Source organism: Berghia stephanieae, chromosome 8, assembly GCF_034508935.2.
Source record: "Berghia stephanieae isolate SIO BIC M18660-M18661 chromosome 8, UCSD_Bste_1.3, whole genome shotgun sequence".
Taxonomy (NCBI): Eukaryota; Metazoa; Mollusca; class Gastropoda; order Nudibranchia; family Aeolidiidae; genus Berghia; species Berghia stephanieae.
The window spans coordinates 37746322-37764538 of NC_088367.1; the positions used below are offsets into that span (position 1 = coordinate 37746322).

Below are 18217 nucleotides of genomic sequence, written 5' to 3' on the forward strand. Positions count from 1 at the left end.
GAGGTCAGGAACCCCACCCAGATAGCAGATCTACTCGTGTTATCTGTTCTCATGGCAGTAATGGCAGACCTACTCGTGTTATGTTCTCACAGCAGACCTACTGGTACTGGTATTATGTTCTCACAGCAGACCTACTCGTGTTATGTTCTCATACTCATAGCAGACCTATTAGTGTTATCTGTTCTCATAGCAGACCTATTCGTGTCGTGTTATCTGTACTCATAGTATAGCAGACCTACTCGTGTTATGTTCTCATACTCATAGCAGACCTATTCGTGTTATCTGTTCTCATAGCAGACCTATTCGTGTCGTGTTATCTGTTCTCATAGTATAGCAGACCTACTCGTGTTATGTTCTCATACTCATAGCAGACCTATTCGTGTTATCTGTTCTCATAGCAGACCTATTCGTGTCGTGTTATCTGTTCACATAGCAGATCTACTCGCGTTATCTGTTATCATAGCAGATCTACTTGCGTTATCTGTTATCATAGCAGGTCTACTTGCGTTATCTGTTATCATAGCAGACCTACCCCATAGTCAACGGACATTTTGTTGTCGTAGCAGACGTACTGCATTGACATTTCTTATCTGCGTTTATACATGCTTGAGGCTGTCCATGGCCGCATTAATAATGATGGGTGTCCTAAAAAGGGCAGAGTTCAGATAGTTTCTCCTTACATCTTGCTTCATCGACTTGGACCTGGATTGGTTCTGCTCTAGGCGGGCTGAGACAGGCCAGCCGAAGAGAAAAACCGCAAGGTGTGTTTAGGGCTCAACGTATAGTGTGTTCACACTTGTGGAGTGTGTAACCGAAATTCCAACAAAGTTGCCATATTGGTTTTTATTAGACAAAGCAAATTAAGTTTGGTTACTGATTCTTTGTCAAAATATGATTCTAGGTTGAAATTCAGTTTAAGAGACACATCTTTTAATATTTAGTGTCTAAAAATTCAAAGATGTTTTAGATAACAATGTATATTCAACAAACCCAGCAAATCGCACACAAAGACTTGATTCTTAATTGGCAAATATTTTTTGCTAATAAAACATCTCCTCTCTGACTATATACCGGTTTGGTACCGGCTTTGAATCTGTGATTAGCCCTATTTCACATTTCAGTCAGATTTACTGAAGCTCTAACTTTTAATTCCTTTTCAAATATTTATACATTTAAACTGTGTTGTTGGAGTTTTAAATTCTTTATTCATATTGTTCCATACAGTTATTGTTTTGTAAAATGGGTAGAAAGTGCTCTGTCTTCAATTGTAGAACTGGCTACAGAGATCAACCTGCTGATCTGAAAATAACTGTGTACAAATTTCCGAAGGAAATTCAGAAACGTAAACAGTGGATTTCATGCTTACCAAATAAGCTTAACTTTGAAGATGTTACGGAACATATGGGAGTTTGTGCTCTACATTGGCCTGATAATCCAAAAATGGTTCGTGTAGGACGATATTTTGTTCCAGTTGACCCACCTTCTGTTTTTCATAATGTACCCCAATCATGTGTACCAAGCTCGTCACAAACTCAACATCGGATTACTACAAAAGCCACTGCTGCCTCTCGAGCTGTTGATTTGGATGAGATGTCAGATTTCATGGAGTCTGATTTATTTCAATATGATTCTTTTCATGACAAATTTTGTTATGAAGTTGGAAATTGTGGTGCCATTTTCACTCTTCCGTCAGGATCAGATGATTCATATATTTTATTGAGTAGTGAGAGGAAAGGTCAAATTCACAAGTTTGCAGTATATTTTAAATACAACACTGGAACTAAAAATCCCAGGGTGACGTATGAGATGTATCATTTGGGGAAACGTATTCGTCACCCATTCATCAGTGAGATTAAATGTTGGAGTCAGCTTGAAGAGTTTCTTCGATTTGTCAGAGCAGAAACACCATTTGAAGTTACTGATAAGAAAGTCAACTTTTGTATCAGAAATCTTCAGCTGATGAATTCGTCGAAAAACTCAAGGCTTTACTCTGCAGAGGACCTGTTTTTAGCGTTTTCATGGGATGAAAAATCCCGTGCTTTGTATCTTGAACTTCGTAATCATTTACAATTACCATCTATTTCTACCATGAAAAGAATTACAAGTGTGGCAAATAACACCTCTGATGAAAATCTCTTTACGAATGTTTTTATCATCTTGAAGAAAGATCTAGAAATTGTATTTTGATTATTGATGAAGTTTATGTCAAGGCATCAGTTTCATACAGAGGAGGAACCATTTATGGATATTGGCTACTACGTTTTTATGTTTGATGGTAAAGTGCTTTTTTGGATCAAGAACATTTCTTGTCAAACTGTTACCCTGTCATGCCTTAACATCTGATTTTCAGTACAGTAACACTATAAATGTCATTTCTACAATTGAAAGATGTGGAGGAAAAGTAATTGCAATAATAAATGATAACAACAGATTGAATCAAGCTTTTTCAAAAAATTTCCTAAAATAAATGAATCATCTCCTTGGATTACCATGTCCCCAGTTGATCCTACAAGATCCTTATTTTTACTGTATGATACTGTTCACCTGTTGAAAAATATCCGAAACAACTGGATCACTGAGAAAACAAAATGTCTGAATTTCTACCCTTGTCATTCATCTGAACCAGTAACTGCCCAGTGGTCTGATTTGGAAGAACTTCATAATTACGAGACAGGATTTCTTGTAAAACTTTCAACTCTTTCCAAAACAGCATTAAACCCCACAAGTATTGAAAAACAGAAAGTTTCCCTTGTATTTGAAGTATTTTCAGAGAAGACAAGCTCTGCATTGAAATCGTCATCAAAGTCTGTCAGTTCTTGGATCAACACTGCCTTATTTATAGATGAAGTTTTGAAGCTTTGGAAGGTTTTTAACACGAAGTCTCCCTTTCAAAGCACTCGTTTTCGTGACCCAGATCGATTATGTATTGAACTTTCAGAAGCTGGTAGTCATCAATTGAATATCCTGGATCAATGGGCACTGCTTGCTGACCGGATGACTGCATCAAGTCCTGTTCTAAGGGAAAATCCTTCACAAGAGACACAGCAAATGCTTTAGCTTGGACCTGCAGATGCCTTATTGACTTATCAAAGTACCTCTTGACACAAAACAACTCTGTCCATCATCAATATGTTGCCATTGGTTTCTTCCAACAAGATGTCATAGAGAAGCATTTTGCTCATTTTAGGATGTCAGCTGGTTGTAATGTTTATATAACAGCTCAAGATCTTTTGAACTGTCATCATATAGACAGGGCCAAACTTTTTATTGAATTTGAGAAGGATATTGATTTTAACTCCTCTGGACATTCCTGTGATCTCTGTGGGAAAGAACTGACAGACTCGGAACTTCTCATCATTGACGACCTTCCTCTCACTACTAACACACTATCATCTGATGAGAAAATGATTCTTTATTATATCGGAGGCTATGTGACCCTAAAGGATGAAAAGTTGCGAGGAGCAGATGGAGACGTGTTCCCTGAAGATGTCAAAGTCTACACTGAGGAAATGGACAGAGGTGGTCTAAATTACCCTTCGACCGCAACTTTTCATCTTATTCTATACTGCTACACTTTTTTTAAAATGTCTGGAGAAATGCATTGTCGTTCAAGACTCGTAATAATTTTTCAAGATTTTCCAGCACTGTTTCATTTGGATGTTGTTCTCAGCAAAATTTCTACACGCAGAATTGTAAATATTTTATTGAAACGTTTCTGCACTCAAGCTGACAGTGACAATAAAATCCAACAACAGAGAAGGAAAATAGCCAAACTGTCATCTTTGTAGTTATAATGAATTATTTATACTCATTTTCCCACCCTCACAAGTCCTATTTCATGCATCATTATACTGTTGAATCTTTTAATGGGCCATTGGCGGTCCCAAGCCCGCAGCTGAATGCATACCTTTTTATATGCGTTCAGTAACTCAGAGGGAAAGATTCTGTGTTTATTCTAATGGATATATATTAAATTGTGCAATTATCAAGGTAAGGCATGTTTTATATTTTAATACTTATTTTTCTTCTTTCATTCAATTTTTTTCTCTTTTTCTTTTATAAATTTTTGTGTTTGTTTTACTAAAGTGATTTATCAAAAACAGAGCTTAAACTACAAAAATATATTTACTATTTGAAAAATTAAAAAAAAAAACATTTATTTTTCTCTTATTATTATATAAAAAAATCGGTCTCAAAAATATTGTGAAAAGAAAACAAATTCCGACCAAGATAGCGCAAGTGCACTAACACTAACACAGCGACTCGCTCGTACCTTACGCTGAGCCCTAAACGAAATCGCTACACGGTGTGCTGAGCTGGCCTGGGTCGGGTCGCTTAGGTTCTGCTGCAGTGCGACCATCTTTCCTGTCTATGACTATGACTGAGCCAATCGATACGGCCTGGCGACCCCGTCCATGTACTCTACCACTTGTTATAAATAACAATGTGAAATTGAATGTAAGCTTCATTTTAATATACGAAAACAGATAAAACGGACGTTTCGGGTTTCCCCTTTATCAACAAAACAGGATGAAGGAAACACTACAGATGAATGAGATGTTTTGTTGATAAAGGGGACAAAACCAAATAATCTCATTCTCATCACAAAGACAGCCAAATAAGACAAATACAGAAAGCATGTTGGAAAACAGTTATAATGGGATAGAAGACACAGTAATTACCTCCCTGCCCACTACTATGGAAGGTCAGGAACCCCACCCAGTTGTTGAATAGGCACGTCCAATTTGAATAAAAACATCAGCTGCAAAATGTTTTTGTTTTTAAGAGTTTTACGGCCCTTGCAACACATTTAGGTCATATCAGCGCCAGTAAAAAGAAGATGGGAGAGTAAAAAGTTCTAACTAGAAGTACAATTAAAGCACCCAAGAGAAAGTAAAAGAAAGGGGAACTGTTCTCATAGCAGATGTAGATTACAAGAGCATACCATCAATGCACTTAGTTTGATATCACCTATGTCTCATCCAGACACAAGTACAAAAGCAAACAAAGAGGAATACATTCAAATGCTTACAATATACATTCAAAATAACAAATATAATAATACTAACATAGAGATGATTTACAAGGAAAAAAATATAATCTCCCAAAACAATAACTAGCATTCGACTGTTACCCTCCCAGCCAGGACCAGGACAAAACCAAGTAATCTCGTTCCAAGACAAAGACAGAAAGCATGTTGGAAAACAGACATAGGGGGAATAGAAGAAACAGTATGTACCTCCCTGCCCACTATGGGAATTCAGGAACCCCACCCAGACTGCAAAATGTCAGACAGTGATCATTTGGCTTTTCCATATATCTGAGTATAAGACCCCAAAATATCAACTGACAACAATATACTACAACATGTAGCGGAAAGATGATATACAAGGGGAAAACTATCATTCTCCCAAAATAATACTCTACGTTAATTTGACTACTGTTTCCCCTCTCAGTTAAGGACCAGTGCCAGAACAAAACTAAGTACAATCAAGTAATCCCATTCCAAGACGAAGAGCAGCCTGGAAAAGGAAAACCGGTAAAGATGTGCATAATATATTGGTCGTCAATATGGAGTAAAAGTGGGATGTCAAAAAAAATGGTTCCAATCACATAGGAAGTGTAAGGCCAGTCTTTCAGAGAACTGGAAATCCAAAAAGATGGCAAGTCGGGTTAAACTCCAGCTTCGTGGGCAGAAACCCAAAAAGAAAATTATGTTTGTTTGTTTTTGTTTTTAAGGGTGCTACGGCGCTGCAACACATTTAGGTTATATCAGCACCAGTGAAAAGGAAGAAAAAGGGATCGTAAAAAGATCTAGAATTACAATTAAAGCACCCACGAGAAAGTAAGACAAAGGGTAACGGGGAACAAATAGGGATCAGATGTAGATTCCAAGAGCATACCACCAATGTACTTAGTTTGAGATCACCTATAAGTCTCATCCAGACACAAGCACAAAATCCAACAACGAGGAATACACTCAGATGCTTACATAAAACATTAAAATTAATAAATATAATAATACCTAAGAGAGATGATTTACAAGGAAAAAAATAACATCTCTCAAAACAATAACTAGGCATTTGACTGTTTCCCTCCCAGCCAGGGCCAGGACAAAACCAAGTAATCTCATTCCAAGACAAAGACAGAAAGCATGTTGGAAAACAGACATAGGGGGATAAAAGACACAGTATGGACCCCCCCCCCCCCCCCCCCCCCCCCCCCCCCCCCCTGCCCACTATGGGAGGTCAGGATCCCCACCCAGAAAAAGAAAATTAAAGAAATCAGATATTGTGGGGATATGTAAAAGAGACCTTACAATTGAAAAATTATATTTTAGTAAACCTGTGACGGTAATTAGAAAACAAAGGCAACACAGAAATCCATTGCACAGCTGTATGTTTATTGAATAAAAACTGGCAGAGAAAAGAAAAATAAATAAATAAAACCAACCAATTTTTTATTTATTTATTTCTTATTAAAAACATACATGGCATGAAGAAATTGTGTACATTTTTCAGTGATTCCAACATTATATTTATCATCATTCCATTCAACGACTCACCTGTGGAGTATGTTATGTGGAGTCTCCAACCCATGTCAGTGTGAGCGATGATTCTATCCTAAGTAAAATACATCAAAGACAAAAGTGACAAAATATACAATAGAAAATCAACATTTTGGTAATTGTATAGAAAATAAATAAGTCATTTCATTGATTCTTTTATATAACGAGGATTATCTCCCTTATCTCCTGGAGGGAAGAAAAAAAAAAAGACTGAAAATTGAAATTTAAAGAGTTACTTTTTATATAAGTTTAGATGAACTATTTAATTTTATTTCGACTTTGACAGACTGTGGATAAGAACTTGATGACAATGCCAGAAAAATCTGACCCCGGGTTTGAGTCCCTAGCACCTCTGAGTTTGAGTCATGACCAAGGTTTAGTCCAGGCCCCGACAGTGTTAGACATTTATTTGTTTGAGGGGAGTTTCTTATATTAAGACATTCTGCTTTAGCTCTAGCAAAGTTTCTCGCTATTATTGGTTTGTTATGGAAACGTGGAATATGTCATAACAACAATTGCATAATTATACAAGTTCATACATCAAAAAGGAGATCAACAGCAATCTAGAGTTTTCGCAAGATCATAGTTTTGGATTTTACAGAGTATAAATATTCAATTTTTTAATGAAATTACAAACTACAGAACTCCTCCCCCCCCCTTCCAACCCCCTCCCTCCAAAAAACAAAACCAGAACAAAAACTAGGTTTCAGAAGTCTTCAAATAGGCATGCTATTTTTAAACAACTTGGTGGATATATTCTCTGGAGGCCAAAGTCATCTCATCATACAGCACATAAAGTGTGATAACAATAAAAGGTGAAAAAAAAATGTTAACTGTTTAAAATGTTTCTTTTGAATTGGATATCATGTTAACGACAATAAAAATAATGAAAGTTTTAAAGCTAGAGAGTGATGAAATCAATATTACTTTTTAAAAAATAATGACACCCATATTAGGCAACGCATTCTTTGATGGAAGGCTGAAGACTGTCATTGACCAGTGACACACAGGTGAAAAAGGGCTGGTGCGTTGTGGGTTGGACTGGACAGATAACATACACTACATATTCCAATTATAAACGCCCATCTGTTCTAATACTGATATACCTTTATTCAGAATCATCAATTTCTAACACACAACAATATGAATCACCTACACTGACACAAGTTTGTACAAGAAAACCAGGAAACTTCTAAAAGCTTATGGAGAAGGTGATGTTAATCGATTCATCAACTTAACTATTCAATGACAACAATCATGTGCTTTTAAAAACAACAACTAAATTCTCCTCTCATAAAAAGCTCCAATTTTCAGCTACTTCAGGAGCTTCCCCTCACTGACACAAAGACAGCATGGAAATGGAAATGGGACACATCACTAAAAGGACAAATGCATGAATTCATGAAGACTGACAATTGTTCAACAACGGACAGAATTGGTCACATCATAAACAATTTATTTCTTCATTCTTTAACTTAAAATTAATTGAATTATCTTGATGAAAGTTGATATTAAAAATGATGATGATAATGATGATGATGACAAAATTACAAAAAATAACAATTACGAATGGAAAAAACAAGGTATATCAACAATAAAACCCCATACAACCAGCCAAACTGAAAACTAGTCAGTGTTTTAAAATTGACAAAGAGCAAAGTACTTTATTGACCTAAAACAAGCATATTACATCATAATTACATGAACACATGATATTTACAAATCTGTTGATAAAAAGAAAGTAAGTGAGCAACAACTCACAATTGAGAGAGAGAGAGAGAGAGAGAGAGAGAGAGAGAGAGAGAGAGAGAGAGAGAGAGAGAGAGAGAGAGAGAGAGAGAGAGAGAGAGAGAGAGAGAGAGAGAGAGAGAGAGAGAGAGATAGAGAATGAGAGAGAGAGATAGAGAATGAGAGAGAGAGAGAATGAGAGAGAGAGAGAGAGAGAGAGAGAGAGAGAGAGAGAGAGAATGAGAGAGAGGGAAAGAGAGAGAGAGAGTGAGAGAGAGAGAGTGGAAGAGATGAGAGTATTCTCTCTATCAAAGTGAATCAATTGGATTGGATGATATAAAACAACGACACCTAGTTTAAGATAGAAAACCTAAATGCACATTATTTCATTCAACTTATAAAAATGTTATACATAACAACAGCTTCATGGCCAGGTCAACATCTAAGGGCCCACATCCTCTCCTTCTTCCAACTCTCCAGACTGATCCTGTGGTGGTCCAGAACCTCCATCTCCCATCATCATGCCCCCATCTGCGGCAGCTCCATCCCCACCAGCACCTCCATATCCGACATAAGCATTCTCCTTCTCTTTCTTGATGCGGACATCTCCGTAATTGTCGTAGCCATTATTGCCATTGGCCTCACCGGCAGCGGCCTCCATGGCCGACTGGGAGATGTAACCACCGGCTGCCAACAGACCAGGACCAGCTCCTTCCTCCAGCTTGATCTTGTACTTGCGTTCCTTGGAGCGAGACCTGCGAGATCGTTTCCTATCCCTAGAGCGACTCCTGCGTCTTTCCCTTGAGCGACTTCTTCGGCTCCTCTTCCTGTCTCTGTCCCTCTCCCTGTCCTCACGGCGGACTTCCTTGACGTCCTCCTCTTCTGGCGCATCTGGTACTGAAAAAAATAATTAAGAAAAAAAAAAGATGACAACTGAAATTTAAAGTCATGGGGTGATAAAATAATAAATCTAAATAATAATCCAGGGACAAAATTATGATCAAGGTAAATTTTGTGTATATTTAATTCTCTTTCGACATTAATTCCTTCATGAGTAATTGATTCACACATATTGTAATATATAAGCATTGAGCCTAAACAAGTGTCCTCATCTATCATTATTATCATTATTATTATTTTTATAATTATTTATATATTCTTTATTTATCTAATTCTAAATTCAATTCAGCTGAAATTTCCTAAAGGGCAGGAAACTCCTACCTTTATTTTTAGAAAAGTGAATATGTAAAGGTAATGTTTCTAATTGAATCTTATTATTTCAAGTAAAACAAAAGTGGATTCAAAAACAATCAATCTGCCTAGAGATAGGCGCAGGAACCCATCCAAAAAACATCATAATTACTAGACTAGTAATTAAAATAAACGGGTGGATCTCGAAATCATTTCCTACACCTCAATCAAACATGTCATGACCACTAAACAAAAAATCTTGTCTATTTTATTGAAAGAATCTGAATTTCAAAAGAAAATAAATCTGTTTAACCCAAAACACACGATTTCCACTCTTATTTATAAGAATTTATCACGTTAAAATAATGTACAACGTGCATGGTGTGGTTCAATTTGGCCAGCCATCCTTTTCTTAGTAAAACAATAATATTTAATAACTTTTCCACTACCACTAAAATTGTGGCTATAAAAATCCTATTCTGGCCAAATGTGGCACCCCAATAAATATGCATATATACCAGTATTGTCTATATACGAGTAGGTGGCAGGTCAGCTGAATTTTACTGTTTCAGACAGCTCCAAACGAAGGCCCATGAAAAATCAAGTGGACTCATTCTTGGATTAAAAAGTTCTTTTAGAAAGTAGTTCTTCAGAGCCATTAGGCCTATGGAGACGGAATTTATCCTTGTTTCTATAGCGTGAAGTAAACAATAGCAAGCGTTTGCTATCCTTTGGAAAGGATGCTAGACTATCGCAAAGTACTTTCAGCCAGATCTAACAGACCCAACTACCCAATCACTTCTGTGAGGCTAATGGGGCCAGAAAGAAATCTCTAGTTCACCCAGGATTGATCTCTGTTCCTGTGTGTGTGTGTGTGTGTGTGTGTGTGTGTGTGTGTGTGTGTGTGTGTGTGTGTGTGTGTGTGTGTGTGTGAAATGAATGCTCTACCAATTGAGCTATCGGGACCCCCATTCTAGGAAAAAGCCAGAAATTTTTGTGAGAAGAGGACAGTGGATATAGGAGAATAGAAAATCAATACCTTCCACATCAGGCATTTCGGCCATCTTCTCACCACGCCCTCTATGACGTTCACGGCTGCGAGACCTCTTGCGTTCCCTACTTCTGGACCTCCTACGGACCTCCTTGCTGCGACTCCTTCTCCTACGTTCTCGTTCCCTGTCTCTGCTGCGCGATCTTTCACGACGCCCAACACCTCTTTCTCGTTCTTCATCCCTGAATCTGAAGGAGAGAGATGAAAGAAATCAAATTAGAATCTTATTCTGTCACCAAGCTTGTATAATTGCATAATAACAATAGATATCAGGTAAGTATCATCCCTACTACCCCCCCCCCCCCCCCCCCCCCCCAACCCCCCTCTACCCAAACAAAATTGTTGCACTTGTAAATGTTTTGAAATGCCTAAGACCCGCATCCTCTATCTTTGAACTGCTTTGATAACATGGTTTAAAAGGACCAAATTCTGCTTTATCTACATTTCCTTAAGTTTCATGGACAACCACATGGGTAGCTTCCTTCTTCTACCCATCCCAAAATCATACACTTAGCAGTCAAATTTTCAAAGCACTAAAACGGGACACCCTAACACACAATAGCATCAGGACCCAAAACAGCAGTATATTTGGACTATTATTATTATTATATTATATATTATAATCTTTTCTGTTCTTTGTTTTAATTTACAAGTCAAAAATGCATAATCCTGTGACATGCAAGGTCATTTCCTAGAACATAAAAACAGTCCAATGTTTTCTCTTTAAATTTTACTAAGATTGACAAATCGGGACAATGGCCGCCTATGCATACAATTATATGCTATGTCTCTCTGAAAAGCATTATAATCTATTGTTTAAAATAAAATCTAGGCTTTCAATGTAATTTGCCTTCCTCTATCATAACCGTGGCATTGATTTACAATTCTGTACATTTACATTCAATATATTGAAACAAAACATTTCTATTATAACTCAATCAATTGTTTCAGACATTAAACATAGAATCCATAAGCAGTTGATGATAAACAAATTGTCAAGTGTTGGAAAAATATCAAATTTAGAGCAGGTGTCCACCAAAGTCCACCACTAAAGATCAGACCAAAGTTGTAAAAATACGATCACATTTTAGATGTAATTTTTTCCAAATCTGATCAGCATTTCCCATAATAAATATAATTTAAATCACACAAACAAAACAAACATTATGAACAATTAGTTAATCCATGGATTTCCAAAGAGACCACAAACCAGAACTTTCAGACTTTGGTGGACACTCTGTAGAGGCTATATGCCATCACCTGTTGCCTAATCTTAAGAAATGAATTAATTATTGTAATAAAAGTAGTTGTAAATATATTTTTTTTTAAAACTCACTCCCTGCGTTCAGCATTGGCAGCACTGAATTCATCTCTTCCAGAGAACCTAGTATTTTCATCAGGACCTCCTTTTCGTGTACCGCCTAAACCTCCACCTGAAAAACAAAATAGAGTAAATTCTTGAAGCTTTTAAACAAATAAGAAATAAATGGAAAAGCCTTTCAATTAAAAAAAAAAGAATAGAAGGAATGAAAGAAAGAACGAACAAGATAAATAACAAGGAGTGTTTCAGGCTTGCTCTATTCCTCCATACATAAAGGGATAAAAAAAATATAATAATCTGACAATGAAATTCTAAATAAACAGTGTAGAATAAATGTAGTTCCATTTAATATGGTTAGTAAAATATCAACAGTTTCTTTTGTTTACCCGTAATCTTGTTATTGAAAATGTCAATATGTGGCTAAAATTGACAATTGAAAATACAAGACAGATTCTATTGGTCTTTGTGACATTCTAAATTGCAGGCAGTAATAACCAAATAAACTACAGGCTAATAAAAAAATAAATACATTTAAAAATAAACAAATATTATATTATTTACAAACTGATAAATAATTAAATGGATTTGTAATGTCACACTTTGCTGTTCTTCTTTAAAGACAAATTCTAAACTATCTGATACCATTGATACCAAATTTGATTTAATAAAATGACAGCGTGTCCTAACCATGCTTTATTATACACACAGATGGTGATGAACCAAACCATTGCATTATTTAAGTTCATTATCACAACTGTGTGATATGTGCCACAACAAAAGGGAATCAACAAAGCTAGGATAGACAACTATAATACTCATTTATGAGTAGCTTCCCTTATTTTCTTGTAAAGACTATTTTTTAAGATAAAGTGTGAACGAAAACCAAATCTCCTTAATGTTTTATTTCATTTAATTTCATTTATTTATTTCAATAAGAAAAAAGAAGTAATTTACCAGAACCATGGAGCCAAGATTTATTCCCCCGTGGAGCCAAAATGTATTCAAGTATTCCCCTATGGAGCCAAGATTTATTCCAGTTTCTAAACCGTTCAAGGGACAGCGAGGACAAGAGACGCATGCGCACAACCAACATGACGTTCTCTCTCTAATAACTTTTCCGCCGGTGACGTCACAGACTATGGGTGACGTCCAATCACGGGACGCTACTCTTCCGCTAATCTCATTCCCTATAAACATTGCTTGCTATCCTTAAGATATGATGGTAGTTTATTATAAAATACCCTTCGCTGAATCGAACAGACCAAGCTACCCATTCACTATCACTGCTGGGTGGACAGAGGGGTCCAAAAGACGTCCACTGAACCCAGTACTGATATGGGTCCTTTTGCTTGTGAGGCGAATACACTGGGATATATTGGGACAGTATTGTAGCAATAGCAAAAATAAACAATTGTATTACTCCCTAAAATACTACACTGTTCAATTCTCATTCTACACAGACCTGATACTGGTAGTACACAAAATTCTGGGAAACAATCAGAATTTCATGAAAATAATCTGAATAACCCAAAACGTTTTCCACCTTATATAAAATGGGCCGTGAGATTAAAATTCTGTAGTATTGGCATAGTGAACAGTAGCTACTTCTGAGCAAATTGTCCACATTTTCAATTATTTTAATCTAAAATTTGACTTTCAAAATTTGAAACTGGAGCCCCATTCTGCCCAAAACACCGAATCAAATAAAAAACAAAACAAAAAAACACCCCCCCCCCCCCCCCCCAAACAAAAATAAACATAAAAAAACAACAAACCCAAACAAACAAAATTCAACATTATTAAAAACAACCAAAACGCCCCCCCCCCCCCCCCCCCCCCCCAAATAATAATAAAAAATACAATAACAGAGATTAACTAAGTGTATGAGTGGCAGATGAGTGCATGTATCTTTTGTTGGTCCATACCAAGTCTTCTGGGCCTCCATCCCTTGACAGTCCGTCCTCTCTCCACGTCTACCAGGACACGTCTTCCGTCAATCTTCTTGCCGTCAGCGTGTTTGTAGGCAGCTGGATGGCATCACAACCAACCAATCAAGCAATCAACAGGCCAGCCAACCAATTCAATCGTCCATCACCAAGGCACGAGTGTGGGTGTGTGTATGGTTGTGCATGTGTGTGAGTGTGCATGTGTTCAATAATGAGTGTGATGTGATGGATTTTATTTCGTTTTGAGTGTTTTGTTTGTTTGTTGTTTGTTTGTTTGTTGTTTGTATTGGGTTGTCCCATGTGGATAATAATGGATGATAAAGAGAGAAAGAGAAAAAGTAAAACAATGAATTAGTTTCAATACAACATGCCATTGACTAGATCATGTAAAAATGTAGCTGAAAAGTTAAGATATCAAATTATTATAAGATTCAAAAGGATTGATGAGATTTTAAGACGGCAATACTGTCATAAACTGACAAGACAAAGAAAGTCAAGTTGTCAGTATATGGCAGAACATATTCTTAGTATCTCATCTACAAATATGTAGAATGAATGAATGAATGAATAAATGAATGAATGAATGAATGAATGACAAGCGAGGGGTGGTAATTACAACCACTTTGCAGTGGACGGTGACTGGTGAAGGATTCATTTCAAGAGAATGCACAGTTTTGACAAAGACGACGAGAGAGATTGCCAGAAAGAACCATCTTCGAAACCACTTGCCAGGATATTGTAGAATTAATATTGACCCAACATACTTTTTAAAAAAATATTTTACAGCAGCAATGATCATAAAGCCCACAATTTTTAATTTTCAGCAATCCAGAATAGCACTCACGAATTGTACCACGGATACGACGAGATCGGTGAAACTAAGGGCACATTCTCCTATACTTGATGTTTGCTTGAATGCAAAATCCAGTTTACATAGATCGTAAGATTCGTGTGAGTGTGTGTGTGTGTGTGTGTGTGTGTGTGTGTGTGTGTGTTTGTGTTTGCGTGCGTGCGTGTGTGTGTGTGTGTGTGTGTGTGTGTGTATGCGCGCGTGCGTGTGCGTGTGCGTGTTTACAATCACGACCCCTGAAAGAGGGGCAAATCATAACACATTGTATTCTAAATCTCCCCACGAAAACATTTTGGCTTGTTGAAGTAAACAATCAGATACGGGTGTCTGTGGTGAACTGGAATGCGAAGCGTGTCTACTGTAATAAGAACGACAGCAGCAGCATCTTTTTCAATCTGGCATACAGGAGGGTGTCTGAGACAAAGACAAGGGCTTGCATCAACAACACACGTGCTGTCATTTGCAAACACCAACACGTGTTGTCATTTGTTTGATGAGGAATGCAGGCAGACAAAATGATGAGTGCCAGGACAACCTTTAACCAGGTGTGTTTGGTTTGAACGTTTCCATTCATCTCCACGCCCATGAATATCCCATAATGTAGTCCAAACGACATTCCGCTGATGCTTTAAAACAAATACATTAAATTTCAATCTGAAAATATGTATAAATAAAAACAGTGGAACTCGGATTGGGTGAATGAGGATTAAAGAAAAGTTCGGATTGGGCGAGAAAATTACAAAACGAAGTTTATCAGTTTTGCATTATTCAACTTTAAATTTTTTCCCTTTCTAATCAATATCCATAACCAATCCTTGCATAAAAACAGACATTGGATGTGATTGTAGTGAATTGGCATTCCCCTCTCCGGGCTCATTATATTTTGTAAAAAAATTTTTTTTTTTAAATTAAAGAAAACAAAAAAGAAGTAAGCAATCCGAGCATTTATTACCAAATGTATATAAGCAGATTAAGAAATAGTAACATAATAATTGATCATTTTATGAATTCATAGCTGAGGAAAGTAAAGTATTTTTCTCAAAACATTAATGATGATGATGATGATGATGAAGATGGTGGTGGTGGTGGATGATAACTTTAAAACAAATTATAATCGTCCTCTCCGTGGCACAATCCACCTGCGGAAAAAAATCATTTCGAGACACAAGCAAGCCCAAAAGCCATGCGTGCGTGATGAGGAAAGTCTCAAAAAATCGGGTACATGTCTAAGTTAAGAGCATTCTAGTACCTGTGGAAGGATGTATTGTTTGTAACCTTTCTAAATATCCATAACATAAAGAAGAAAGAGGTAAATATGGCAAATGGACTAGGGAAACACGAAGGACAAACTATTCAAAAGCAGTCAATCATTCAAAGATACAATCGTACACAGACTGAAGATAAGGACAGAAATTTGATTTCTGCCTTTTGACAACAATACCAATAAAGAACCCGAAAAGGAACACCCAAATTCCATTTCTTTTCCTATAAAGAAAATGTGTTCTTCCATTAAAAAAAAAAAACAAAACCACGAAAATCTCTTTTTAAACTTGTAAATTTTGAAAAAATTATTAAATCTGTTGCCCTGACCACGATCTCAGCCTCACACAATAATAGAACACTCATACTGAGTATCAGGGGTAAATAAAAATGGACGAAGTCCAAAAAGGATAACAGAGGAAGAGGTGATTTACATTATAAAAGTAATATCCTTTTCTTTCTTTTGAAATTATTGATATATTATGCGAAAAATTATTCTCAAAACACACAAACCAAAAAAAAAAAAAAAAAATGTAAAAAAAAAAAAAGGCGGGGAAAAAAAATCAAACAAACAAAACAACGAGTATGAGCAACCAAGTTGATCCTTTTGAAGGATGAATGAACAGTAATGATAGTAAATTGTTTAGTTTTCCGTTTTTCTTCTCCAATTAGATTATTTTGCACTTCCATGAAAAGCATCATCACTTATGAGGGACAGAGAAGATGAGCAATGAAGAAGACAACCAACTTACGCTAACCTACCCAAACACCACAGTCATTACCCCGGGTTTCGGCACCAACGTACTGACGACTGGATTGAAGTGCCCACCAAGCCTGGTTAGGCGATGGCAAGAAGAGGAGGCTGGAATGGCCATTCGAGGCTGATCCACCGACCACAAACTTACCCGATAACTTACCCGATCATTTTGGCCCGACCTAACCACACCACACCTCTTTCGATGATAAAACAAAAACATCAAACCTGTCTTTTCGAGTATCTTTCAATGTCTTTAAATGATAGACATTCTTTTTTTTTTTTTTAAACGTGATTGTCTATTTTAATATTTTAGAATTTTATTTAACGTCACTAACAGAGGTGTGGTTTGGCTATTCGGGATTTGAAAAAAAAAAAAAAAAGAAAAATACATTTAAACCCCATCCCCATCTAATGCATCGTTTAAGGAATGAGTTTTCCTCATTCTCTTTTCTTTTACTTTTTTTTCCTTCTCTCTCTATATATTTTAAAGTATTTTTAATCACAAACAAAAACGAATCCTTAATTTGGTGCCCCCCCCCCCCCCAACCCTTAATATCATTATCATTCTATTTACCATTTGTTTTATATTTTATCATTATTGTTATAATTTCTTATTTAAAAAAAAAAAATCCAAATAAGAGTTGTTTAAAAAAGTGAAAATATAAAATATGTAAATTCCACTCTCTTGATACCAACTTTAAATTTATGTGTTAAGTGATCCAAAGGTACCTCTACCCCGCATACGTCAAATCTAAAGCACTCCCGTCCATGTGAAATTTTCTTAAGTCCCACCCCCCCCCCCCCCCTTCCGCATCCCAGACTGTACACACGTGTATACAAACCAGAGGACATACAAACCTAGCCATTAGTTTTGAGGACATAGAAGATTGGGTGGTGATGAAATGGTGGATTGGAATTGTTTTTGGGTAGAACTTTGTATTATATTATTCTTTTTTTTTCTTTTTTTGGTCATATGTTTGGTAAGGTTTGGAAGTTTCCGCCTCACACATCAGCCAACCATTGGCCCCACCAGGCTTATTAAGGTGACTGTGGGAGAAAGGAAGGGGAGACAATAAAATGTCAATACTTTGTAAACACTAGAGACGGATCCAAATTTACAATTATACTGTACCACAATACTGATATGTACTTACAGCCGTTGGTCCAGACAATGTGATTTTTTCTTTCTTTTCTTTTTCTTTTTTTTTTTTCAAATTTTATTTTTTGGTCGTTGTAATTAATATGTAAAATGTGGAAAAAAATTAAAGTTCAAACTACATCATTTCATTTTTACCAACAACTTACAGATTCGTCTCCTTGAAAAATATCAGATTTAAATTTGTATTTCACTTACAACTCCTCGTCTCTTATCTTCACCTTGGTGACAGTCTTGGACTCAAATGTTCTTACCAATTCCACACAGATACCGGTTTAAGCATTACTTACATTACGCTGAAAAGTCACTTACCAATACAATTCCAATACCACACAAAAAATCTCACACCATTCTTTGCTAGTTCTTGGGGAAGATGGGGGAATATTTGT

General features: G+C 36.5%; 1 protein-coding gene across 1 annotated transcript in view; it reads right to left on the bottom strand.

Annotated features, from left to right (window-relative positions):
• Window positions 1–6382: 6382 nt before the first annotated feature.
• Window positions 6383–18217, bottom strand: part of LOC144978617 (uncharacterized) — a 185925-nt gene continuing 174090 nt past the window's right edge. Inside the window, exons 7-10 of the mRNA XM_078924911.1 lie at window positions 13785–13886; window positions 11875–11971; window positions 10527–10726; window positions 6383–9193 (exon numbers count right to left, since the gene is read on the bottom strand). Of these exons, the coding sequence (XP_078781037.1) occupies window positions 8739–9193; window positions 10527–10726; window positions 11875–11971; window positions 13785–13886 (854 nt within the window). The 3' untranslated portion in view covers window positions 6383–8738. The remainder of the gene's footprint in view (window positions 9194–10526; window positions 10727–11874; window positions 11972–13784; window positions 13887–18217) is intronic.